Source organism: Anser brachyrhynchus (assembly GCF_964034855.1).
Source record: "Anser brachyrhynchus genome assembly, chromosome: 5".
Lineage (NCBI taxonomy): Eukaryota > Metazoa > Chordata > Aves > Anseriformes > Anatidae > Anser > Anser brachyrhynchus.
In genome coordinates, this window is record NC_137699.1 from 32,525,019 (window position 1) to 32,551,690 (window position 26,672).

Consider the following 26,672-nt stretch of genomic DNA (forward strand, 5'->3'; position numbering starts at 1 on the left):
TCATCAAACCAAAACAAAATATATTTAACATGGTGCAACAGTCAATGCCATAAGAAATCACCATATAAGTATGCAGTTATATATACTCCACACATACTGATATGACTTTACAAATCTCATATTACACATAGATACACACAGAACTGACTCGGGAGGAAGCATTTGTTGCCAGCCCCTTGGTTCCTTACCTACTTGCTGTAGGGAGTTATGACGCTTTCTTTTCGACATTTACTGTATTGCGATTGTATTGCGCTCTCCTGCGAGTCATGGTTGATGCCCATCTCTGCCATCCACATGATGAAATGGTACAGAGCTTGCTCAGCGCATGGCTGTCCCTTGCGGGACAGAGGTTTGGCAGCCTGCAGGGTCCCTGATGGGTCCTGGGCACGGCCAGGAGCTCCTGGGTCAGTCCCTGGCTCTTGGGAGGACTCAGCTGGTTCTGCCAGGACTGGTCACCTCCTGGATGTGACCCTGCTGAGCTGATCTAACAGGTTACTGAAGGCTCTGCACCTGCTCATGGGGAAGCTGTGCAGGAAGAGCCTCTGAATTACCAGTGGGTGGGTTGTGGTGGGTTAACACCACGTTTACCTTTCCCTCCCTGGCCCCTCTCTCCTTTGCCAGCCCTTGCAGCTCTGAGCAAGTGGTAGGAATGAAATAACCACAAACCTGACCTACAGTCCTAAAAATAGTGGCACTAACAGGGCACTGATCTACATTACGGCTCTCGACGACTGCTAACACTGGTGGAGCTGAATGAGGTTAACTACAGCTGGAAATGCAGCAGCATCTCTGCCACAGACCAGGCAGGGCAAGGTTAGCAAAGGGCATGCTTTTTGCTTTATTCATGTGTCTCACTAATCTGTGGTGAAAGTCTTCAGCACTTCTCAGGGGCATATCTTGTGGCTGTGTCAGTGGTCAGTGAAATGTGTGCTGCAAATACCTAATTTTTGGGCAATGGAAGCCAATTACAGGCTGAAAGACACCTGGCAAAACCCCAGAAAGACCCCGTGAAAAATTGGAAAGCAGAAATGAGAAAACCGAAATAGGAAGATAATGGTAGAGAGAGAAGAGAAAGTGACTGGTGAAAATAAAATTTTAAAAAGCTTTGTTTGGGGTTTGCTGCAGGTAACTCAGAGCCTGTGGATCTGAATTCTCCTCCTGACTTGACATTGACTGGCCGCAGGCCTTTCAGTGCCTCGCTTGGCATTGCTGTCTCTGAGTTTCTTACCTTGCAGGGCATCCAAGAGGGCAAATGCACTGCAAAACACGGGCTTTATGAATCCTCCCGTAGAAACAGCTGTCAAACACTGTGACTGAAACGTAAAGGAAAGAGTGGGATGGGAGAAGAGGCACAGACCCAAGGAACAAAGAAATAGTGAGGAGTAAAAGAGCAAAAGGAAGAGGGGATAAATGAACAGGAAGACCAATGGGAGAGGAAAATAAGCTTTGGAAATGAGGTTGGCCACTTGTCAGGGTGACCATATCCTCGTGCGATGGCAGGTTTTGAACTGAAATCCGCAGCTTGTCCTGCAGACTGACGTTTGCAGGCTGTGGCATCTCTGCAGCCACCACAGTTAAGCTGCCCCAGGGCAGAGGAGCCGAGAAACCATGGGAGCCCATCACAGAGACGTTTCCAGACAGGAGGAGCGTCTGACGTAGAAGTGCCGTCTGTCGTGCCCCTCTGGCCTGTGCACGATCAAGACAGGGAAGAAGCGGGCGTCATGGTAGGTTGGGGGGTTTTCGTTGACAGCCAGCTGGCTGGAGTAGGAGCAGCACTGCTCGTCATGGCAGCCCCGGTCAGCGATGCTGCTGCTGCGGCTCCTCCAGAGGCCTGTCCTGTGGGAGCCGTGGACACGGCAGAGGGAGAAGCGGCTGGTGTTGAGGGACAGGCGGGAGTTGCCGCTGCAGCTGTGGAAAGCGTGGCGTGAGAAGATGGAGGAGGTGCTGGAGGTGCGGTTGCAGCGCTCGCAGCCGTGGGCCGCTTCGCTGTACCGACACACTGTGTAGCTGTTGTACGCCGGGGAGTCGGCCAGGTCCATCAGCATGGCCTCCGAGTAGCTGGGGATCAGCTGCCGGTTGGTGCAGATGTGCCACTCCAGCTCTGTGCTGTCCTGCGTGGCGTCTCGGGGCATGCGGTACCTGTAGAGGGGCTCCTCCATCGCAGTGGGTGCCGTGTACTCCAGGCCCAGCAGCTTCTCCACGTGGTAGTGGACATACGCAGTCCGATACTCTATGAGTACCCTGAGTGGCCACGAGATCATCAGGATGGCAGCCACCCAGAAAGCATAGTGGGACACGTACCATGGGAGGTGATCCGGGTCCCCGTAGGCCATCATAAGCTCTTTAAAGTCCACGTTTTTGAGCTGCATGCCTTCCCTCACCTCCATGTAGTCATCCAGACCCTCAATCTCTGTGAAGAAGTGAGCTCTCTGGGTCAGGTAAGAGTTCTCAGACTCAATGTTGGCAAAGCTGAAGCATTTGGTGAACCTCAGCTTGGTGGCTGTGTAGCTCTCCAGGCCCAGGAGCTCCTTGGAGATGTCCTTGTACCCACAGTGAGAGTAATCAAACTCAGCTTCAGCCACATGGGTGTTGACCCTTTCGTGATAGACTTGCGTAGTGGTGTAGGCATCGCCATTGCGGTACCGGGTCACCTGCCGGGTTCGCCGCACGAAGTGGTAGCTGATGGCCTTCCACCAGATGCATGGAGTGGCTTGCTGCATGCGGTTGATGCATTCATAGACGCTGTCCACATCCGCCTTGTACTGCAGCTCTCTCTTGACGTGGCAGTGCCAGCACTCCACCAGGTAAACCACGTAGAGCATGGAGAGGAAGGCCAGTGGGATGTAGACATAGCCGTCTGAGCAGGGGCTGTCGTGGTAGATCATGGACTTGCCCTTGAAGGAGCTATCGAAGCTGAGCTTGGTGACCCGGGCCAGCTGACACCAGGCCACCGCTCCCAGGCAGCCGTACATGAGGATGGAGAGGAGGAGGCATTTCCAGTGGGACTCTCTGCACATGCAGGCACTCAGGGACTGCTTCACGGGGCGTTGCTTTGAATCACACCAACGGGGATGGGGGGAGAAAGACAAAGAGAGGAACCTGTCAGTCACACTGCTTTACATAGCACACACATGGTGCCTTTTGCTTTCCAGACTGTGTCTGGGTTCACTCTCGACTGCCTGAGGACTGGGACACCACCCTACTTCACAGAAACGGGAATATAAACCGCTTTTCCAGAAACACTGGGGCCTCTGTGGGGGCAAGACAGGCCCCCACACCCTCCACCATGCAAGGAGCCAGCACCCGCCCTTGTCTACACACCCTCCTCTGAGGCCAAGAGGACTTCACAGCAGGTGACCCGGTCAAAAGCACAGGGCTGTGGGCTTGCCCTGTGATTTGGGGGGCTCCTGCACCATGCTGCCAAGGGGGCAAGGAGCAGTGTCCTTGGTGGAGCCACAGCCCCCTGGGTCGCACAGCACAGGGGACCAGCGCCTGGCAGAGCCGGAGCTGCCGCCTGAGTCAGAGCTGACTCAGCCCCAGCCCTGAAACCTACCGAGTGATCGACACCATTCTCTTGGAGGCGAGCCATCAGGAAAATTACCAGATTCAAGCACATTTATTTGAAAAAATTGTCAGGAGTACTGCACAGTGCAGTATAGCTGCAGGCTGGTTAGAAGACGAGCTCCTACCTAAAACACCTGAGTGGTTTAAGCATTAGAGCTAAGGGTGTATGAGTGAACATCTAAAATGTAGCAGCACATCCCTTTCTTTCAAGTCACAAAAGTCAGGCTGGAAGTGGAGGGGGAGTTTGCATTCTTGTACTCCCGCTGTGCTCACTGAGACGATGTGATTGCAGTCCTTACCCCAGCGATGTTGCAGCGAATCAGCTGCATTGTCATGCTATGTTGGGCTATAATAAAAAAGGCCAAATCCAGCCAAGCAGCTAGCAGAAACAAAGTTGTCTTTCTGCAAAGAGCAGCAGCAGCATGGGTTACACTCCTGGCTGGCAGCTGCTGGTCCATAGAAAGTACATGACATGTGGAGGGCTGAATGCATTTCTCTCATCACCACCATCCTTCACTTCCCCCTAACTCTGAGAAAACGACAGCGAGAAAGCAGTTACATGCTGATATTCGTGCATCATCATGCCCTCTGCTGAGCCTGATTTTATGCAAAAATAGAAGCATGCTGCTACTCCTTCTCCCAAGGGGCCACCATGCATCAAACTACTGCATAGACACCAGCAGATGCTAGGTTTGAGAAATGTCTTCTCTTTTTCTCCAGAGATAAAGTTCTCACCCAATATAGCTTGCTCAGACCCAGAGTAGTTAGGATTCAGCAAGTAAGCTTGAACCAGCGAAGAGTTTAAGGACCAGCGTCTTATGACTCAGGAAATAATAGCGTGGCACCACTAGAAAGAATTTACTGTTCTCTCAATGAGATGGAAGCATTGGCACCTAACCTTGCAGGGCTATCAGATCAGGTTTAATACTATTTAATACTGCCTTTTTTTTTTTTTTCTGCGAGAGAGCCACTTCTAAGTAACTGTAGAGGTTTTTATGATTCGTTTTGAGCACTGCCAAATAGACTACACAGGGTTAGGTTTTTGATTTTGTAGCATCTAATCTGATGCTGTGTAAGTGCAGAGTAATTTTATTTATTTTAGGGAGCTACACCATTCATCTTCAGCAACTAAGGGCAGAATTTGGCCCATGATTCTTCCTGATGCATCCAGAAGAAACCTACAAAGAATTTCTATTCTGATCCCAAGCCTTCTGTATATATTTGTGACAGAATGAAGAATAATTATTTTGGACTGTGTTCTCTTTACTAAGGTCATTACTGAAACAGTGGCCAGAATGGATGCAGAGGAGCTAAACAGGGCACCGTACATAACACCTTTTCTGCACGTAGGGCAGAGAAAAGACCTTAGTATGGGAAAGAATAAGGCTGTTTTCCCTAGCCTTTGGCAGGAAGCCTTGTGGAAGCAACAAAGTGGCTTCAGGCAGTCCCCAAATCAGCTGAATACTATCTATGGGAGTTTTGGGGATGAATTCCTGAGTCTACATGCAGTCATGAAGAGTTTCATCTCTTGAAACTCTTGTCAAATACCCATTGCTCTGTCCCAGTGCCATTACTGCTCTGACGTAGGCTTCTCCCCAGCTGCATGCTGGCTGTCCTGGCTCCTGGGGACTCTGCCAGGAATCTCTGTCTTTTGTTCTTTCTCTTGACTTTACATGGAACTAGAGTTTTTGAGCACTGTCATAATGCAAAAATATGGACTGCAATGAAGAACTTCAAACCTCCAGCCTTTTTTCCCCTGAAGGTTTACTGAGGTGAAGAAAACTGCGAGTGAAACTCTCTACTCCAGTCACTGGGATGGAGCAGGAGACAGCAGGGCAGAGTCCTATCATGGGAACTGAAGTCCATACTCAGCAAGTTGTTTTCACAGGTACATCTCACACGAATAGAATCTGGTTAATACTCTGCAGAAATGCCAAGGACCCAGCTAAGGATGTCTAGCAGTCAGTTATAATGTAAGGTGTGTGCTTAAGTACTCCAGGAACCCCAATCCTTTCCAGAACCCATTGAAAGCACTCTCAGCCTGGCCCTGCATGCAGCCATGCAAGGGCTGTCCCGTGTCAGTTAAGGTACTGTTTGCCAGAGGCACTGCAATCCCCACCTTTCCTTTTTCTCCCTTCCCTTTGCCTAATAAACTTCACTGCTCTCTGAAGCTCTGTAGTCCAACTTGCAGCCCACAGGTTGGCTCCTACCCAAGAACTGATTCAACCAGCCCTGCTGGTTAGGGTTATCAGTGGCCATACTGGAGCCTGAGAGCTGGCAAATGCCTCCTAACGTGCTTAGCCCCATGAAATGCCACCCCAGCTTTGGGGAAAGAGGTGGCTGCGATCTCACCAGTCTCAGAGCAGCACTGGCCTGAGCTGGCAGCAGCTCCAAGGCTTGCAGGTCCAGGTCTCTGTATGCATCCTGTGGAGACACATCAAAAATGGCCTTCAGATACCTGCACTGAGAGGGCTGGATCTGCCCGAGCTGGGGTACCTACACCGTTTTCACTGCAGCTTGTAAGAAATGCAGCTTCTCTCCTTCCTGCGTTAGTGAGGCCACGCAGCTGTAGTGTCCACTGGCAGATCTCTCGGATGAACACACACCTATAGTCCAGCTCAAGAGGGCCTTGGTGCCTATAATCCATTGGGAAAACCATGATTCTTTTCTTCTGACCCACCTCCTCATACCCTCCTTTGCTGCTAACCAGACCTCACTCTTTGCAGTCCTCAGGTATAAAAGGTTCTCTCCTCCAGGGTCTGCCCCTTCGGCTGTCCCTCTCATTTTACATCCTGACTATGTTCATCTAGACTATATCTCCTTATTTCTCTTTATAATATTAGAAACACTACTAGTGTGTTTGTAAGAAAGATAGGAAATGTAATAAATAGTTACAATAAAAGTATCAGACATTCAAAAGTCTAATAAGGAAATATATCTTTCCATCTACCTTTGCATAACAAATTCATTAACATGTTAAACCAGTGGCTCCCAGACTTTATTAATTAACATACCACCTTCTTGCAAGCATGGTGTTTGTGGTACTACATGGAATTTTCTCCTTGCCATGTGCAACGTTTCAGATCGAAATGGGGTAAGCTTGTGTTTTGGGATGACTACAATAAATGCTTAAGAAAACTAATAATTTCCATGATAACTTGGGCCAGTCAGCGACCGAGAGCTGCATTCTCTGGGGAATGCTGTGGCTTCTGTGTCATTTTGATGTGGAGCAAAACCATAACCCATGGAAAATGTTAACAGAGAAATGTAATTGAAGAAAGTGAGGTCAGCGAGCCCTTCAGAAAGCCAAGGCCAAGCAGCGACTGCCTCAGAACAGGCGAAAGCTCAGTCACCAGGCACCTTCCCTGCAAACTAGGGCCCACAGATTTGGGTCACTAACCCAAAACAAAAGGTCGGGGTAGCCCTGTTCCAAGCTGCCCTTCCCCACTCTACCTTTACATCGGGGCTTTTTGGCCTATCCATTCCAAAAAAAAAATTCCAGCAGAGAGATGTAACTGCATCCCACACAAAATGGAGAGGCGGGTCCGTGTTCTCCCATGGTCTGTTTGTTGTCTGGTGGCGTGGAGTCTTCCAAGACACTAAATGATAGATGTTATTTAATTCGTTGCCGCAGTTGCTGGAAAATAGTCTGGAAAGCCCTAGCTGCTGAAGGAAAACTGGAAATTCAACTGACACCTACAGCAGACAGGAGTTTCCAGGCTAGCAGCATTTCGATTATTTCTCCTTCAAGAAACTTTGTGCAGAACTTAGTTTGCAAATGATAAAGCACTCAGGCAGTGGCTGAAAGGGCAATTGCCTTCAAAGACACCCTCGGATGGCGGATGCTGGAGATCAAACGCTGGTATGCAGGGACCGGCGTGGAGCCGGCACACCCACCCTGCTCCTGCCCCAGCTCTGCAGCAGCCAGCTCGGCTTCTGGCTGCAGCAACAATAATTAAAATCATTTAAAAGTAGTTCATGCTGTAACAGCATGCAGATTTGGGCTGTTCATCCTGCATAGTGTAAAGTGCTGGGGAGAGAGCAGAGGGGGAGCATGTGGCCCAGCACTTGGCAGCTGGAGTAGAGTGTGGCCAGGGGCTGGAGGGGCGGGTGACCAGAGTTTTGGCTCTCTCACCCATCTCTGGACTGCTTGTGAGACCAGCATGGAGATGCAGGCAGCTGGGTTGTAACTGGTAACCATCCTACGTGAGCTTACAAGCAACTACACTGAGGTGGCCAAGAAGGCAAAAAATTACACACACACCCCAACACACACACAGACACACACCGAGCCCTGATTTGTCCTTAAAAGACACATTTGAGCTGTAAGACCGATGCTAGAGAACAAAATATTTCTGGGTGATTTGTGTCCCTGGGGTCCCTTCCTCGTGATGGATGTATAACAAGGATGAGTTTCCTGGGGTGCAGGTCAAGGCGGGCTGGATGTCCCTGCTCCCCCAGACAAGCATCCCCCATTAGCATGCGTAGGAAGGGATGCTCAGAGAAGCCCAGACTGATTCCACCAGCCCAGGATTTTGGGTGCCTACCTTTAACCTCTAGTGCCTCAGTTTTATCAGCGAAGGCTCATTGCCTTTGCTGACCCCTGGACACCAGCACATCTGATGGCCAGATTCACTCACTAACCACATGGCTGTCCTAGGTGATGGCTGGGACGGTTACAATACAACAAAGAGCCAGATGGTTCTTTAGTCCTCACAGGTAGTCATAAGGATTTTTCCTATTGACTTTGCAAGACTATTCTGGGTCAGAAAAGTTCAGCTTCTGTTATGATCCAAGCTACCTTTACACCTTTAGACCAGGAGACACCATACCTTCTCTCTTTAGCTCCTATACCTCACAGGCAGTGCAATTTCACTCTACAATCCTACGTACATCCCAGTAACTGGTGGTTGGTGAAAGCTCATCTTCCATAAAGACACACTGCATTAATTTATAGACAAAAGCAAATGAAGGGCCTGCAATCCCTTCTGCAATTTGTTCTGATGATGAAATTTCACTGCCATTGTAATTTTGTCTCACTTTAGTCCCCAGTGATGGCAGTGGGGATGCCCATTCTCCATGTGATGAAAGACTCCTTTCATACTGCTGCCTTCTCTCTCTGAAGGTGCTTCTCCGTGCTAATTTTGACACCTCTAAGCTTTCTTTTGACATATTAAATGGGTCAAGGTCTCAAAGTCCTTCACTGAACAGCTTTTATTCCAGCTCTTTGGTACTCCACTCTCTCTCTGGCACCTTGAAATCCTTCTTATGTGTAGCCTGCAAGTGGATACAGAACTTCAGCATTCATTTCGCTGACATCATACCAAAGCATGAAAAGACCTCCCATTCCCACACATTTTCCCTTTTTAATATCACCAAGAATTGCATTAGTAGATTTTGGACCAGCACCACCCTGGGTGTGTAAATTCAACCATTCACTGCTCCTAGGTATTTTTTGAGTCACTGTTTTGAGGAAAACTAAAGACTTGGCTGCACTCTCTACCCTGAAATGAGTAACTTCAGATTTGGCTTTGGATTGAATAACAAAATTATTAAATGAAGCAGATCCCTCCGTAGGACAGTGCTCATCTCATTGTAACAGCACAGCCTGGTAATGTTTGTGCCAACTGTAAATGTTACCAGCAGTAATTCTATGCTTAAATCCAGTGGATAGTGTCAAATCTAGTAATTATTCCTCCAGAACTCTGCCAATCTAATGGCTAAATACCCCATTAACATATACAAGACAACCGTCTTCATAAAGCCAAGTGTCAGTCATTAGAACAAGGCTGTGGGTGTTGTGTGGACACCGAGGTGCTCCTCACACTTCCAGTGCTGACTGCCGGGGGTAATCCCGCAAGCAGCTCTAGATGCAATGCTAAAACAAATCCTGCCAGAGCTTCGGTGGAGCACGTCATTACCTAGCTTGCTGTTGTCATATGCTATTAATCAGTAGTTGTATTTTACTCCAAAAGCAGGAGTATGGCAGTGTGGGCTTGAAGCGTTACTTTTTCTTTGCTGCTTATGGCATGCAAATGGTTACGGTGACAATTACAAACCTCTTGTTTTGTCCACTTCCAATCTGGACTGCCGGAATAAATTTGAACTGAAGGCTACCAAGCTGACCCTGATGGACAAGGAGAAATAGCCTGTGAAGTTCAAAGGAAGCTGTTTAAACTGTTTTGGAGTTAGTCCTTAAAAAAACTGTGTATTATTTTGCCATATGTTTACTATTTCTCTGTAGCTCTCTAACAATGAAATGGCTTTTTCCTCTTCTGTCAGACTCAGTACTTCAGTCTCTTTGAAAACTCCATCATGAGCTGGATAGGCAGAAAATATGCTGCAACAGCAGGAATTTATTCTAATGTTTGTTTTGTGGACAGTTTGGGGTCCAAGTTTGACTGCCTGTGTCTGGTTTGCAGTCAGATATCTGGGTTCCCCAATTTCAAAAGCATTTAAATTCTCCTTCGGGGAAATCATGCCAAAAGCATTTCCTGTCCCTTGAAACCTTACGTGTGAACGTGTTTGCCCTTGGTGGCTGACCTCAAGAGCTGCAATTTTGCTGAAGCAAAATGCTATCATGTCTGAAATGAAAGAATGAGAGAAAACAGAGGGTACTGAAGACGTGGCCTGAATGGAAATAGAGAAATGAGAAGGAAACACAGGAGGAGGGAGGCGAAGAGGTGGAAGAGAGAAGAGGGTGGCCTAGACATGCTCCAAATGCAAATGTCACTGAGGCAGAGAAAGGGCTGCGGTGGGTGAGGACGGGGACCTGCCAGCCTGGGCTGGGCCGGGAGGGAGTCGGGCCCATGGAGCAGAGGCATGAGGCAGCGCCTGGTGTCACGGCCTGCTCCTGCTCTCCTCCAACACCACGGGGTGACCTGAGCACTGTCTTCAACAGCAAAGTGACCCCACAGCTCGGGGTTGCTCATATGAGCAACAAGTCGATCTTTTGTTTTCGTTTTAGTTCTGCAAGCATAGTCTTCCTGTCCACAGGGAAAAAAGAGAAATGCTGACATAGGACTGGAAGAAGAGAAATAGAAGTAGAGGAGAAAGAACTGAAAATGGGGGATAAATTAATGCCAGCCACAATTTCATTTGCCTCTGTGGATTTATACTTGTGACAAATACATCCCAATGAGATAGATGAAAGGGGAAGAACAATCAATAACCACAAGTCACACACTTTGGCAGGTGGCGATCTGCCTGGATGAAAGCAGATTTTTGTCTCTGACTATGAGGCTTCTTCCATCCTGATCAGGAGAGGGCAGTGGAAAATGTTCCACTGCTGATGGACGTGGCAGGATGTAATGCAGAGAGGACCAGCAAGTCCTTGCCAGACGAGCTTTCAGCTGTGCTGTTGACCGTAACTGAGGTGAGCTCTGACGCCAGGACTAGCCTCCAGTTTGCTGAGAAAGGCCTCACATGTGTCCAGTGAGACAGGGACAATGCAATGAGGGCAAGGAGATCTCTACCCCACATCCCCAGTCACCCACCACAGGCGTGGGTGCAGACATCAGCCTCCAAGTCCTGAGGTGATCCTGTTGAAAGAATCAAGGAGATCGGGTTGACCAGGGAGAAGGCAACGACAGGAGAAGAGTCAGAGTGCAACCTCTTCTTGCCTCTCAGGGCCAAATGAACTCCTAGGTGAGATGCTCATTACTACAGAAAGAAAGGAGCCTGCAGGGCTGTGCTAAACCAGATGTTGGTGTACGACAGTTAGAAGTACTCCTCCACCATGTGACCCAGTCTGGGCACCACATGGGGCATTGATAATAAGGCCTGGTGAGGGAAAAGGGAGATATTACAACAGTCATCTCATAAATTCCGTCCTGGGGAGCCTGAAATAAAATCCCTCCTCTTATCCATCTTGAACTACAAGAAGCCCATTACCCCCAGCTCATGCTGAGCCAATAGAAAGTGCTCTCAGCATGGCTGCCAGCACGGAGGGAAAGGGAAATATCAGGAATAGAAGGCAATGTAAAAAGCCATTTAGCATCAAAGAGAATTTCCCTTCGGTCCTTGAACATGTCGTACGGTTGTTGCTGCATGTACGTTTTGAACGCACCATTTGCTCCTCTGCCATGGAGCTCCTGACAGAGTGAAAACCTCACGCAGGCAGGGGCGTCATGGCCAGCACCGAGCAGAGAAGCTCTGTGACTTGGTTTAACAGGAGCAACCTGCACGCATGCCACATGTTGGTTGTGTCACCAATGCGGAGGCATTCGCTTCAGCAGCTGTACTCCTGCGGTGAACGGGGATGGCTGGGCTTATGGTTGTTCAAAGCCCCGCAGAGATTTAATCTCCTCCTTCCCTCAGCGGAGGGCATAAAGGTGCAAAAAACGGAGGCACTCAATTCTCTCCCCAGCAGAGGCTATCACGGGACAAGACAAACCACGAACTGGCACACATCTTGCTGATCCACCTGAATATCAGCTGATAGGACCCCCCTGAGGTACCGCAGAAAGGCAGCCCGTTACTTCACACCATTCACCCTCATGAATTCAAGCATTAAAGCCACCATCTGAAGAAGAGGAAAGCAGAGGTCAGGACAGAAGGAGCTTCCAGTCCTCTAAAATGTCAGAACCAGAGGTAGCTCTTACAGGATACTTTTAAGTTCTTCAAGCAGAAACAAAGGAAATCCCAGAAAAAAAAAGGCATTTGGACCCCAGCCAATATACATGCAGAACATTGCATCGGGTTGGGAAAGCTGCCCACTAAAATTTAAGGGGAGGAAGGTGAGGGGCGTGAAGCATTCGGCCCCAGCCGCCTCCACCAGCGATGCACGAGCAGGCTGCTGCAAGGAAAGCCACGCAGGTACATTTTTGGCGCAAAGGAATCCTAGCAACAAAGCGGTCACCATTTGCAAACAGAAGTCAGGGCTGTTTTAGTGACATCTTCCTACAAGCTCGCAAAATACTACACTAACAAAATTATCCCTTTCCCCCCCAAATTGCTGACGTTGCTGCCACTGGCTTTTGACTCAGCAGTGACACAAAGTCATATTCCCTACGCCTCCCCCTTGGATATCGACCATTCCTAGCAGGCACAGAAAACCTGGCTCCACCAGGCAGCCTCTGGTGAGAGACCTACGTGGTATCTCACCATGGGGCTGGGCCACCGCCTCTGCGGGTGCCCCTGCTGCCTCCTGCCTGGCTAGGAGAAGCCATCCATGGGCAAGCTGAGCACCACCGAGGTGACCCTGCAGCTCCTGTCTTAGCAGCCCGGGTGAGAGGATATGAAGGGGAGATGGTGGCCTATGAGAGGCCACCAGAGGCACCAGCAGGACCCCATTTACCTGCCGTGCCATGCCCCACATCCATGAGAGTAAGGGCAGCAGTCAGTGCCAGGCAGAGGCCCACCAGCCAAGGGGAAACAGGACAGTAGGGACAGGCTCCCCATGCTTCATTCTGGGGACAGGGACAGTGTGAAGGGGAGAGCTCCACGTGGTTGACATCTTCTGGCTGGATCCAACAGGAATCCACGCATACTGTCTTGCTAGCTCCTCACTGGCTGTCGGCCAGTTGTCTAACGCCTTGGTTTAAACAGACTTTGCAAATGAGAAAAATAGTTTGTTATTGTTAATGCCATTTAATCTTTGCTTAGGCTAAAGGAACACCCTGAGATTTGAATGGGGGATAGAAACTGGTTACCTAAGTGGTAACCAGTAAAACCAGAACAAAGTGGCTCAGTGAGTTGGTGTCTCAGTCTCCTTCCTCCCTATTTCCCATGTGGGACCTCCCATGGGCCAGCCATGCTTCAGCAGAAGACCTCCCAGCACCACGGCATTGGGCTCAGGCTGCGGCTGTGCCTGGTCCCTTGTGCTGCTGAGCTGAGCCTCCCCCGCAATAACATCTACCACTGCTCTGCCAGACTCAGAGAGTGCCTCTCCCCATCCCTGCACCTTTCTGAACACAGCTGGGACCTCGACGCTGTGAGATTTTTTTTTATAATGGTGCTCTTGTTAAGACGAGGTAGCATCCCAGCAGCTCATGCTTCCCAGTGAGAAAAGAGGATTCATGATGAATATCACTCCTTTCTCCCTCTTGCTACTCTTTTCTCTCTCAGAGACACATTCTGCAATAACCTGTGACAACACAGCATGTGAAACTTCCACTGCAAATTCATTTAAAACACCTAATGGTTAAGAGAGCTCTCTTATTTCCTGACCTGACCATGGCGTGGCTTCATCACACCTTTCTGCACCTCCCGAAGATATTGAAAAAATAGCATTTGTAAAGTGCTTTCACATGAGCAATGCAGCAGCACTCTCCTGGAGGAGGTGTGAGCCATCCCACCCTGCCGCTCCACGTACCCGCTGGTGGGAACCACGGGCTTTGCCTCTTGCCTTGGCTGCAGAAGAACAGGCCCCTGCTGAGGCCCGTGGCTGCTCCAGCTCCATGGCACACCTCAGGCCTGCCGACAGATTGCCACTCACAGCTTTTCACCACATGCCCTCGTTGCCTCCTTCCTCCACCAGGTACTTGCACTTCTGGCTGGTCACCTCACCTCCTGGCAGTCCCAAGGGGTCGTTTTCCACCTTTTGGGTCCTCAGCGGGACCCCCATGCTGGCTAGACCCTACTGGTGGATGCTACCACCCAGCCTCTGTGGCACTCCATGCAGGAGCTCCACGCTCCATCCCCTCCGTCCTCTCCAGGGGACACACACGGTGCCATGAGAAGGACTGCTGAGTACACCAGATACCACTTCCCAACCTCAGCTCTGCTGCAGGAAAGCTGCCAGCCTGGTGGTGCTGCTGGTGCCACGCAGCTGGGCTTCTCCAGCCTTCCACTCTCCGTCTGTCCTGCCCGCTCCTGCAGCATCTCCCCCTGCGGCTCGGGGGCCCGAGGCTGCTGGGGCAGAGCTAAGGTCACTGTAGGTGTTGCCTGTGGCGTGTGGTAGATGCTCCAGGTCTGGGATGAGTGGGGGAAGAACAGAAAGCATAAACTGTTATGCAGTTAGGTCCAGGAACTTCTCTTCCTTAATTTTGTGGCTTGGGATGAGATGTGCTGCGGGCAGGGCGGCCACAGCTCGTGTAGGGTCCAGCATGGGCGGCATCCCAGGGATCATAACCCGCCTAAAGACAGCGCTGCCCCTTGGGTTTTGGCTAGTTAGCAGCACTGCTACGAGAACCGTGACCTCGGCGAAGTTTCACGGTGCGCTAGTTTTAACTTTGTAGTTCTTAAGCTCAGAGGAGACGGATGAATGATTATAGTCTGAAAGCGAACCCTTCAGTGAACTATATTTTTCATGATTAGAACTTAAAAACTAATTAACTACTTAACCACGCTTTTCTGGAAATTGGAGCTCCTGCTATAAGTGAGAAATCAAACAGAGCCTTATCTGCAGTGTCACAACAGTGTCACCGTAACAACTGCAGGGACTTACAGCGCTGATAGCTCGGCGACGGCTGGGTTTGGTGTTAACTCACTGCTGCGTGCTAGAACACACCCAGAACCAAGCCCCACTGAATACAGACCACTTTGGGACATTTCACTCTTCTAAATCTCTGTTCCTCTAGTGTCCCTGGTCACCAGCAAAGCTGTGAGCTATTTTATTTTAAGGTGTAGGAAAAGGGGAGAAGCCCCATGCTGTTCCTAGGGAGAAGACACCTTCTACCTCATCCCTGCCATGGCTTCCACCGAGTGAAAAGGAGCCTTGGTGACCACTCTTCCCTTCTTGGGGAACATTATCTTCTGAGGTCTCTGAAGTGAGAAAGGGAGAACAAGGAGCATATTTGGAGTTTCAAAGCAGTATGCAGACCCCTTGCCTGGTACCAGCCGGCTGGCTGTCCTCCTGAGGGCACAGCATTAGCAACCAGGCCTGGACGGGACCTACCACCTGGTCACCTTGTCTCTCCTCTCCCACGAGGCAACATCTGTGCACTTAGCAGCTGTTTGCCAAAGCTGTCCTCATAACCCTCCAGTGATGGAGCTCCACAAGCTCCCCAGTCACTCCAGTCCACTCCCCTGAGACAATTCCCTTGCTGGAAGGAACCAGGAACACCAGCCAGGAGGAGCAACGCAGTCCAATCTCAGCCACGGCTGTGATGAAGCACTCTCTGTTGCAGAGGACAGAGGACCTTGTCCTTGGAAGCACCCCCAGCTGGAGCCCAGGCTGCCACTCAGAGCTCAGACACATCCATCTGTTGTTTCCTACCTATTTTTTTAAACTCTTGTCAGTTTCTCGTTCAAAGTACGGAGAAGAGAGACAACTTCAGGGCACCAAGAACACGCACGTGAGCAGAAGATAAAGTGGGGCACAGAAAAGAACAAAAGCAGAGTAAGATGTGATGCCTCAGCATGGATTTTCTTTTGACAGGATCTGCAATGCAAATATTTCCTGGAACTGCAGGATCATGAAAAATAAGCTTTCCTGTTTTTCCATTGCCACTATTGATGGAATTGTTCTTTTGTCTTTATGAGGGAGATGACTTGAATCAGGAAATGAGGTGCTCTCCTTGATTTGTGTTTGCTGAATGAGTGGGCAGGGGGGTAGAAAGGGGCTAGCACTGTTTGACCCTCATTCAAGAGGGGCAATACTGTGCACCATACAAATATTACCTCTTTGGTCAATTATACTCGCCTGGGACGGTGACAGCCTTCCACTAGGCCAACCGGTAGCTATTATGCAGGGTGTTACTGGAGCAGGTCTTCTGCAAGAGGTTTGGAAGAGCTGAGGGGAAGAAAAGTGCTTCCCTAGGTCCCACATTTCATGCTTGGTACCTCCTGAGCTTCTGCTTAAAAGACGGCAGGGACCAACATTAACCTCCTTCACAGGCCCTCTGCCCTCTCCCCTTTCCAGCCCCAGCTCCTGACTCTGTTTCCGATGAGCAGAGAAGCCTCAGTGAGGACAGCGAGCCTCTGCAGGAGGAGAAGGCAGCCACAGAGGCAGTGGGGAGCCAACAGGCTCAAGGGGGTCTGCGAGGGAGAAGGCTTCAGCAGAGCAAGGGGGGCTGCTGGTGAGGAAGGTGCAGCTACGGCAGGCCTGATAAACCTGGGAGGGCCGCCTGCCTGCTTCCTCCACCACCTCCCATCCACGTGGGTGCGACTCCGCTCATAGATGGGCACAATTTAAAGCTACCTAGTCTAAGTTATTTGTGGCCACAAACAGCGCTTTTGAAACCGACTCCTGTTGGGCTTTGCATTGACAGCAAGAGGCAGATGAGACAGCTTTGAGTGGTCTTCCTCTTCTGCAACATTTCTAAGTACATCATCACGCTGGTGACCATGGGTTCTAGGAACGTTTACCCATGAAGTTTTCCCTCTTTTATTTAGACAGACTAACTGATTGTGCTATGTCATGCCCAATTAGAGTCCTCAAATATGTAAGACAAGATAAAACCAGTCATGGACAACTGCTGTTTGACTCTGCCAATACAGACAAGACAAATACGTATTTCAAAATGTCAAGTGGCTGCTGCTTTCAGCTTCCTTCAGTGATTAGTTGGCTTTGGTAGCAAATAAATGACGTTTTTACTCACCAGCTTCTCTTTCCTGAAAAAAAAAATCAGCTAAGTTTTAAAAATGTAAATATTTCAGACCTTTTCCTAATTGAGGTGTAAATTGGCAAAAATGCAGAAAAGTCACTATCAGCTCTTCAGCGTAGGTGTAGGCTGTCACAGTAACTAGCAAGACAAGAAAAGTAGCCAGCCCACAGCTTAACCAGGGCAGGACAGAGCAGTGGGGAGGAAAGTGAAAGAAAATATGTCCGGAGAATAAATCGAGAGCAGTAACTGCTGAAATGTTCAGAAAAACATGTCCTTTCCATTCCCTCGCCTCAAAGACCCTCATTCTTTTTCACAAGTGTTGATGGGGTGGTAAAATCCTACACCACCACCAAAAGCATGACTGGTCCAGGTCATCCAGCTCTAGCAATCGATATCTCAACAGAAAAACAAACAACAAAAAAAACAGCCACCAAACTACAAAACAGCAGAATAGTGGCAGGTAATCCAAGGGCTTGCTCTGACATTCAGCACTGCCAGCAGAAAACCCAGGTGGCCCTTGGAAGGACGGGGCCAGGGCTGCAGCCAGGGACCGAGCAGCCGCTCTCCTTCCTGCTCCACAGCTGCATCCTCACTTGTCCTGTTTTCATGAATAAAAACCCAGACTTCAGGCACGTTCTCTGCCACTCAGTCAGGATTTTATCTCACATTGATTTATTCCCCAATAAAGACAATTTTAAGTCACTGTTTAGATTTAAGTCCATGTATTTGATCCAAGTGAAATCCATAAATGACAAGACTAATACAGAAGACCATGAAATGCCTATTTAATTCAGCGCACTTCAATGCAACTGCAGGTCCCAGCACCAAAGAAAACAACACTATCCACATGGAGATGGAGGAAGCAAGGGCAAAAGACCAATGATGTAGGACTGCAGGGTTAAGACATCACTGTTACAGGCATTTGAGATATAGACTCAAATGTGCAAATGCTTGTATTGGAACAGAAGAAAAACTGAGAAGAGGATGACTGAAGCAAGATATAATGTGCTTAGCAGAGAGATCAAGTGCTCTCATGTCTAGAAACGGCTTAGATATTTTTATGGTGGACTTAATATATTGGAAAGCCTTCTGTAGCTTGTGGCCATAGACCAAATAAATCAAAAAATCCCTTCCAGTATTAACCATCTATTGATCTTCTGCAGGGCTGTAATTACATTGGGGAGCTCTACCGCTAGAACAGCAGCTGTATCATGGGCCCAGCCACAGCTCGTAGCGGTGAACTGTGTCGCAGGTGTTTAAAAAGCAATTGGACAGGACAAAACCCTAATTTTCACCCACAGAGGATAGTTTTTTCAGCCTCAGCTGAGAAGTCAATTTTCTATTATAGGTACTTTAAAAAGTGTTGCTTGGTTTTAACCCAAGCATACGGCAGCTCCATGTAAGCTTTGCTGAGATTACGACCATGGGACCACGGGACTGCTGATGAGTAATGTAAACATTAGGAGAAGCTTTAAGCGGACAAATTGCACACAGAAATGTTCCGGGGTTGCCTTCACTTCTGTTTGCAGTGTTCTCTGCCTGCGTGGAGGCTGCTCCATGCATCCCCAGCAGCATCTGTGCTTGCTGTTAACTATTACAAAGAAAGTTCAGCCACTTCCACGACTTGCACGCAGATTACGCAATGCAAGTGGCAGACCTGTCAAAACAGTCGGGAGCAAAGGCTACATTACGGTTAGAAGAAAACCTCAGGCATTCCTAACACCGGGCCGCTCGCTGTCCCAAATGTACAGGACTGTAAGCATATTGTCATCGGCTGCCACACAGCCCTGCAGCTCTGTCTGGCCGGTGCCTTGTGGCTCAGTGTTTTCTGTGTCACCGCTCAGACACATCAGTCATTCCCTGCCGGTGATCTGCAAGGCCACAGTGAGGGCTTCGCAGCTGACGTGAAGAAGCACATTAAGCTGTTATTTCCTACGGTGTTTTCTGCTGCAGATTAGGCAAGAAGAGTGCCTAGGCCCTGAGACAAAATGGGAGGGATGTCCTCAGTCCTGTGGCCCAAGCATTTGAAAGCCACCAAGCCCCAGGCTGCACACCCATCCTGCAAGTTATGCCAGCGCCCGAGAGCTGCAACCCCACGACCCCCCCCGACCCCTGGGCAGCGGCAGGCACCCCTGGCCCCCCAGGTGCCGACCGGGACAAACTTCCCCTGGACAGGCCCCGTTTCTCCCCCTGGATCCTTCCCTCTGCAGCCTCCTCCCGGCTGCGGGGACCCCGCCCGCACCGCCGGCGCCCCGGGCACTGCAGGGCGCGGCGGGCAGCGCTCCCCGCACCGCTCCCCGCACCGCTCCGCACCCCGCCGGCGGCCCCCGCACGGCGGCTGCAGGTAGCGGCCAGGCTGCGGGGCTGCCTCCCGGCTCTGCGGGCACCCCCCCGGGGCTCCCTCCTTCGCTCCCCGGCCCCCTCCCCACGCCCTCCCCTGCCTCTCGTCCCCCGGGACCCCCCCGTGAGGGTGCCCCCCCCCCCCCCCCCTCCCCCGGCCGCTCACCTCCTCCCGCTCGGCGGCGGCCGCCCCCGGGGCGGGGGTGCTGCCCGGCCCGCTCTCAGCAGCCGCCTCGGCATCCCCCTCCGAGGACATCCTTGGCCATCACCGGCGGGCGGCGGGGGCTGCGGACCCCCGAGGCGGCAGAGAGCCCCCTCGGGCCGCCCCCCTGCCGGGAACGGGGCCGGGAACGGGGCCGGTGCGAGCCGCCCCCCGCGCCCAGAGCCGCCCCGCCGGGTCCGCCCGGCTCCTTCCAGCATCCCAGGCAGGCGGGCAGGGAGGGAGGGAGGGAGGGAGGCGGCGGAGGGGAGGAGAGAAAGGCGAGGCGGAGGGGGGTGCCCCAGCCGCTCCCGGCCCCCCCCCAGGTGGGAGCCTCTGGGGGAGGCTGGGAGCCGCGGGGGGGTCCTTCCCTCCCTTCCCTTCCCATCCCATCCCCTCCCGTCCCCTCCCCGCCCCGCCCGGGGGCTCCCCCCCGCCTCCCCCTGAAGGCGAGAATCCCTCCTTCCCTCCCCGGGTCCCTCTCCCCGCTTCTCCCCAAGCCCGCACCTCGGCCGGGGCAGGAAGGGGGCGCGGAGCAGCAGGGCAAACTTCCCCGCTCCTCTCCCCGGCCGCACCGGGACCCAGCCCTGGGGCTGCCCCGGCCCGGCAGGAGGGTCTGCACGGCCCTGCTGCCCCCCTGTTCCCTCCCGAGGAAATGGAGGCACCCCGCTTCTCCTGTCCCTTTCTCCTTCCTCAGGGTTTCATCCACCCCCAGCACAGGTCTCCCCCCCCGAGCTGCAGCCTGCCAGGAACTCCCCACACTGCCAATATTTCTTCCTCCCGCCCGCATCCTGCGCATCCCGTCATTATCTGCTCTCCTGCTGCCCAGGACTGGTGTGCTGCACCATCTTATCTCGGCATGTTTGCTTCATGTTTCATTACACTCTTTGCCTTGTGAGGCTCATCTCATTTGATCTGTTTCTCTCTCGGTGCCCTAGAGCAGTATATATTTTAAATGCTCCGTAAAATCTTGCAAACGGGCAAGTGAGCAGACTTGAGGCATCAACCCTAGCTTGAATATTCGCACCTCAACTCCTGCTCCAACATGCTTGCTGCTTTTCAGGCGTGCTGCTCTGTACAGCTCCACTCCAGCGTAAGGCACTTGGGCTGCATACGGGGCTGGTTAGGAGGGCTGCAGAGCAGGGAACGGGGCTTGGTGTGTGGATGTACAGAGAGAAAAGCCCCAAAGCTGGGGTTTTCTAGAAGTGTTGCACCTGATACGTCTGGATTTCAGGGCATGGATTGCATTGGGCGAATCTTGGCTGATCCAAGAGGGGGAAACCCACCTAGCTTTGGAGGAGAAGGGCATCCATGAGAGACAACTGACAAACTCCCTTTGGCTTCTGTGGCTTTGGACCAACAGCAATGCACACACTGCTGCTGCAACTACAGCCGCAGGTGCCTTTTTCTCCCCAGAACTCATCTCCTCCTGCCAGGAGGGGCATTTGCTTGGCTGCACCCAGTACATATGCACAGAGTAGTCTGGCTTTTGCTCCTGCCAGCCCTGCAGAGGAGCTGCCAGAAGCACTCAGTGGCAGACAGTACAATGCAGGTTCTCTAAACCACACGAAAACACACATTTAAAATACCCTGTTTCCTTTCTGCAGGTGGCACAACAGGGAAGGATCTCTAGGGGACAGGTTGGGCAGCAGACGGGCAGGGAGCGGATCACATCTGGGATGCAGGAAGGAGCAGAAGAGAATGCATAAGGAGTGCCTATGCTGTACCCGCCAGGACCTATAGGGGAAGAGAGAAATTAAAAATCCATTTTGCTTGGTCAGCTTGTGCGTGTTTGTCTGGACGGTTTCAGTGACCTTACATACACTGTAAAAACGGTGGTGGTAGCGGTGCCGGGACAGGATGGATGTATGATTAGAGGGGAAATGTGCCCAGCCAGAGAATCGTCCACAGAGAAATCCAGACTGAGCATTACCCTAGTGCCAAATTCTCCTTGTGGGGACTGTTGAAAAGCAGCAGTCAAAGGCATCAGTGGCAACAAAGGGAGGTGGAAAAAATGGGCTTCAGTGTGCAGCGAGGCAGTGGAGAAGATGCCTCCCCATATGGTAAGGCAAAAGGGGAGGGCAGTTTTCTGAAGTCGGGGACCCCGTTTTTACAGACAGCAGGGAGAGAGAGGCTGTGCGTCAGGGAGGTGTCAGCCAGGCCAGCCGAGCAGCCAAGGAGTAAGAGAATCAAATTTAAGAGCTGAGTCACACAAGGACAGAAAACAAAGACCTGGCAGAGCTCAGGTTTTTCTGTCATCCTATACCGAATAGTCACCTCTGTTTAATAAATACATCTAATACCCACTGGGCTTTGGGGCAGCCTGAACAGCTTCTTGAAGGTTTTTAATTTATTTTCATTTCCACAGACACTCCGCTTTTGATGTTGAATAACCTGTGAGTTATTTAATCTAAACCAATCCTGACTGGTGCTTGGGTTACAGCTACAAGCAGTGTCAGGGACTGGATAATCAGCCCTTCCACCTTTAAGGGAAGAAGATGTCTCTTGGGGTTAGGTAGCGCCCAGTTGAACTCAGGCTTTTGATCCGAAAGGCACAGGCTTGTACATCTTCCTACCTGACATGCTGTCAGCATCCAGGTGGCACCTGAAAAACATGGGGAAAACCCTCCAGATGAAGCAGACCTGGAGAAGGGAAAATGAAAGTTGCTGCCCCTAAGATTGAAGCTTTGGAAATGTCATATCTCACTCGGTGCCTTTATTTCCACCTCTCTAGCTCCAGATTCAGTGCATCAATCTCTGTTATCAAGGCTGCCTTCACGACCTGAAGAAACAGGGAAAAAAAAAAAAGAAAGAAAGAAAGAAAGAAAGAAGAAGAAGAAGCTTGAATTCCAGAAAGTACTGCAGAAATCTGTGCAAAGCTCATTTTTTAATTTCAGAGATGCAGGGGATCAGTGTCACTGGTGTAAGCTGCCTGAAGGGGCTATTTTTGTTCTTTAGAAGCTTTTCCCTCTATTCTAACACAGATTAATTATGAATATTTATGTATATAGTACCAAAAATGTGATAAGCAGTTTGCAGGCTGGCTTGCAAAATATGTATACCATATTGTAAAAATTAGCTGTCGTTTCTGGGCTTTGTGCCTGGTCACTCACACTTTCTAAATGGCTAGCAGAGAACAGAGACAACATGGGTTGTCGTGCTGCCTCCTCTATTCAGAGCACTAAGAAACTGGTGCAGTCAGGAACTGCAGTCAGCGTTGGTTTGAAATCAGCCCCCTGTCACTCAGAGCATGCCTCTGTTAAAACGCTGCTAATCCTTTCTCTGAGCTCAGCCAGGCCACTGCACCGATTTAACAGGCAGAATTTTGTTCTGCTCCTTAGTGCGACACAGCATTTGGGCTAAATTTGCAAAGGTCTGAAACCATTTTAAGGTATACATAGGAGCTTGTTGCCTGTCTTCCAGATGAGACAGTTGTCAGGATCCTGAGTGTTTATGGCCATCAAAACTCACAGAGCACTTTAATGGAAGAGAAACATTAAGCCTTCTGTCCAGGGGAGATTCCTAGCAGGGAAACTGCAGTATGACAACTTCAAATTACTTATCTGCTGCTCCAAAAAACAGCGTAAATTAATATATGCTGTTAAGAAACTGCCACATGCTGTCCCAAAAGCTAAAAGTAATGGAAAGAACATTTCCAATACAGATGGTTTGTAAGTTGACTTATGCAAATAGGCATATTGGAAGAGAGGAGCTACTGCTAAATATAAAATACGTCATACTGTCCTACGACTTGTGTGAGCTGCCAAAGAACTAGACAGCCTATCCCTAAGGAGCAAGCCCAGTTATTTCAACAGGCTTTTGATCAGTCCTTAATGTGTTAAAAACAAGCAAACAAACAACCACAAAACAAAACAACAAAAAACAAACCCCAACCACAGCGTTTCTAGTTAATACCAAGCTTTCTTTTTTTTAATTACAAATTCAAACTTCCATTGGAGTTACGAGTGGCATTTCCCTCACTGTATCTGTTTATGAGTCTGTATAATCCAAACCACGTCTATTAGCCTTTGCAAAGTCTGTAAAGGGAGAACACCACATTGCGTCAATATTAAAGCTTAGTGCAATATTTGTGAATTAAATTGTGGATATAGAAAAAGAGAATCTGTCTGGACCATTCACAAAATGAGCTTTGATATCCTTTTAGTAAGTAAAAAGCTGAAGGGAGACATCAATAATTTATTAGCACTTGGATTACATCCTCTGGTGCTTGTAGTATGCTGCCTTCTCGGAGAAAAAGAGGACAAAGGCAATATTGTCTCTTGGGTGGTAAAGTCTTTGCATTCTCTAATATAGTGATGTTGACAAAGGATGCCTCATTCTGACTCAAATAATATCCATGGCTGTCAGGGTGATGGTCACAGTTCCAGGAAGCACAGTGGGATGAACCAGCAGCCTGATGTCGTGTGGTGCCCTTCCAATTACCAGCATGAAATGAGCCGGGTGGCATTGGTACCATGCCCGGTACACAGCTACCCCTGTTGTCAACTGCAGTTGTCCAGAGTGGCCTGGGTTTTAATAGCTAACGGACAAAATTTAGTGGGTTGTGAGGACATGACATGACTGGACAGCATGGCTGTCACCCATAGCGATGTGAGGCCCAAGACAAGGGCCCTCTCTACAGGGGCAAAGAACTCCTTTTATACCTTGTCACCTCCTGCCCTGGTCACCTCCTGGCACTGCTCACCATCTTCTCTTAATTTCTCAGTCCATCTCTATATTCCAGGCTTTTTTCTTCTGCACTGCCTCCCTCCCATTCCCTCAGATGTCCCTGCCCTACCTCCCACAATCTCTTTCCTGGTTGCAGTGATGCCCACTCTCAAGCTCTGGGCTTAGTAATACCATTGCTGACTTGTGCAGATACAACAGAATTTGCACTGACATTTGCTTTTTCCCCTCAGAATGAAATGTTCTCCCTTCTCATCTATTCCTCTAGCTTGTGCCTTTCAAATTTGGCACCAGTTGTCTAGTTCTCTTTCCCTTATCTTGCTCCTTCTGAGGTGCTGCTTCCAATACCTGGACAATCAGCATCACCCACAACTTCTTCTTTCCCAGCTTTTTCAGTCTTTGAGTCCTGAGAAACCTTCCCTAGTTCTGTCCCAATCACCGCCACCAAGAGCTGCACCTCCTCTTACAGCACTCCCTCAAGTCACACCAAGCAGCAGTTAGCAAGGGTATTCCTCTGCTAGCTGAACTGCGGCAGAATACAGCCTCTCTCTTTTCTGCTTCTTGAAATTGCTGCTGTTCCCTTCAGGAGCTGCTCGTGAGGGAGGACATCTCCAGCCTCCCCTGACAGAGACAGAGCACACACCATCCTCGGCCCTAGGCAGGACATGACAGGCCACAGGCAGCGTGAAGGACCTACAGCTACCTCAGAGCAACCCTAGGCCGGGAAATTCACCAGTGGCTCCAAGCACCAAAATACGGGGTGCATGGTCAGAGAAAGAGCAGATAGATACCTCTGGTCCTCACCAGGAAACACCCAACTACCACACGGCTTGACCAACTTCTTTCCAAAGTTAAACGCAGAAGCCCAGATGTACGCACTGACCTCCGTGTCTCACGACTTCTGATGCAGAACAGCCATCTGCGCAGCGACATCCCAGAGCCAAGTCGATAATTTGGCGGGTTCCCAGCATTTTCCCATGGGAAAAAGCTGGGCAGTCGCTGCTGCTGTATGTCTCTAGAAGGCAGCCTGCCAGCCCCCAGGGCTGTTGTCTAGTGCCAAACAGACTTTTAAAATGTGCGGACCCCAGTGACAGACCAAAATGAAAAAGTACTCACATGCATCTGAGCAATCAGTGCTCCAACATGGTGACGTTGTACAACCATGAGATCTTTGCTGTTTCTCCTGTATCTGTGTCACTGAAGAAAAGGGCTTCAAAGTGTTGGCGTTGCTAGTGGCACCGCTTGCCACTAGCAGGAGGGGGGCTCTCTGCCTGCGGGCCTTCCTCTGGGAGCCATCAACTTCTTCTCTCCTCATGTAGGCAATTGTCACAAGAGATCACAATAGCTATAAATGCCCTTGAAAATAATAATAATAATAATAATAAACAAACGCAAAGCACTGAAGAGAACTTGTTGTCAGGAAAACAATGAGCATAAGAGAGCACTCTAGAAAAATGCTTCCACATCAACCTGGTGGAGAAGTGCAGGCAGCTGGGGCCTTCTTCTGATGACTTTGCTTCCCTCACCAAGTATCACCAGTGAGGGAACAGTCTTGTCCTGGTGCTAGGCATAGATCAAAAAAGCTCAAAAGTGACTTAGTATCAGTACCACACATAAGTGTTAAATATCCCACGTGATACCAGTACAGCTTTGGTTGTTTGCTTAGAAAACCCCTCTTCCAGATACCAATTCCACCTTGCTGGGTGGTCCTTTCAGATAGTTCTTTCTCACCAGGCCGCCTGTCTCTCCGTGCCTGGAAAGCTGGTGAATGCTGCGTGTTTTTCTCCCAAGAAGTAGAAATGCACACCACCAGCATGCTCCTCTGGGAACCCACAGCATTTTGTGTCACCCCTGGGGAGCTGGGAAACCAGCTCGGGCCTAGTAAGACTCCATGGGTGAGTCCTCACACAGACAAGGCACAGCTACCCAGTGCAGCCCTTTACATTTTCAAAGACGAAGGCAAAACCCCAACTCTGTGTGACTGCAGTTAGTTCTGCCAGATCACTTAAATCATCAGGACAACACGATCATCACTGTTAAAAACTCTTGGCAGATCTAGCAGCATTAGCGTAGCTATTTACAATTAAGTACTTTAGGCTTGGGTGTACCGGCAGTATGAACTAGCTGCTGAGCATGCATCTGCATTGAATATTGAGCTCCCCAAACCAAGAGCATAGCAAAGGCCACGTTTCCTGTTCCAAGGGTGCCAGAGCTGGATTTTGGGGGAAGTGAGCCTCCCTGGGCACTCCTTTTGGTGCACGTTCTGCTGGTACAGGTGGGATCTGGATGAAGCATGCATGCATCACTCTCATCCTGCTGGGATGCAGAAGTATAAGGTTTTCCTCATGATACATCAGGAAATAATCTGAAGAAAGGAACAAATCCTAAACTGC

The 26,672-nt window shown here is 50.1% G+C and overlaps 1 protein-coding gene across 2 annotated transcripts; it reads right to left on the minus strand.

Annotated features, from left to right (window-relative positions):
- LOC308196689 (transmembrane protein 151B-like) lies at positions 1–19,938 on the minus strand. Of its 2 annotated transcripts, none has more exons than XM_080596070.1 (2): positions 19,561–19,823; positions 1–3,050 (listed from the first exon to the last, which is right to left on the minus strand). In XM_080596070.1, the coding sequence occupies exons 1-2, from the start codon at positions 19,648–19,650 to the stop codon at positions 1,620–1,622; spliced, it is 1,521 nt and encodes a 506-aa protein (XP_080452196.1). In that variant the 5' UTR covers positions 19,651–19,823; the 3' UTR covers positions 1–1,619. The 2 variants fall into 2 exon arrangements, 1 of the variants encoding a protein (XP_080452196.1); XR_013952350.1 differs by lacking the exon at positions 1–3,050 and adding an exon at positions 9,720–11,105 and having other exon boundaries at positions 19,561–19,938.
- Between the last annotated feature and the right edge of the window lie 6,734 nt (positions 19,939–26,672).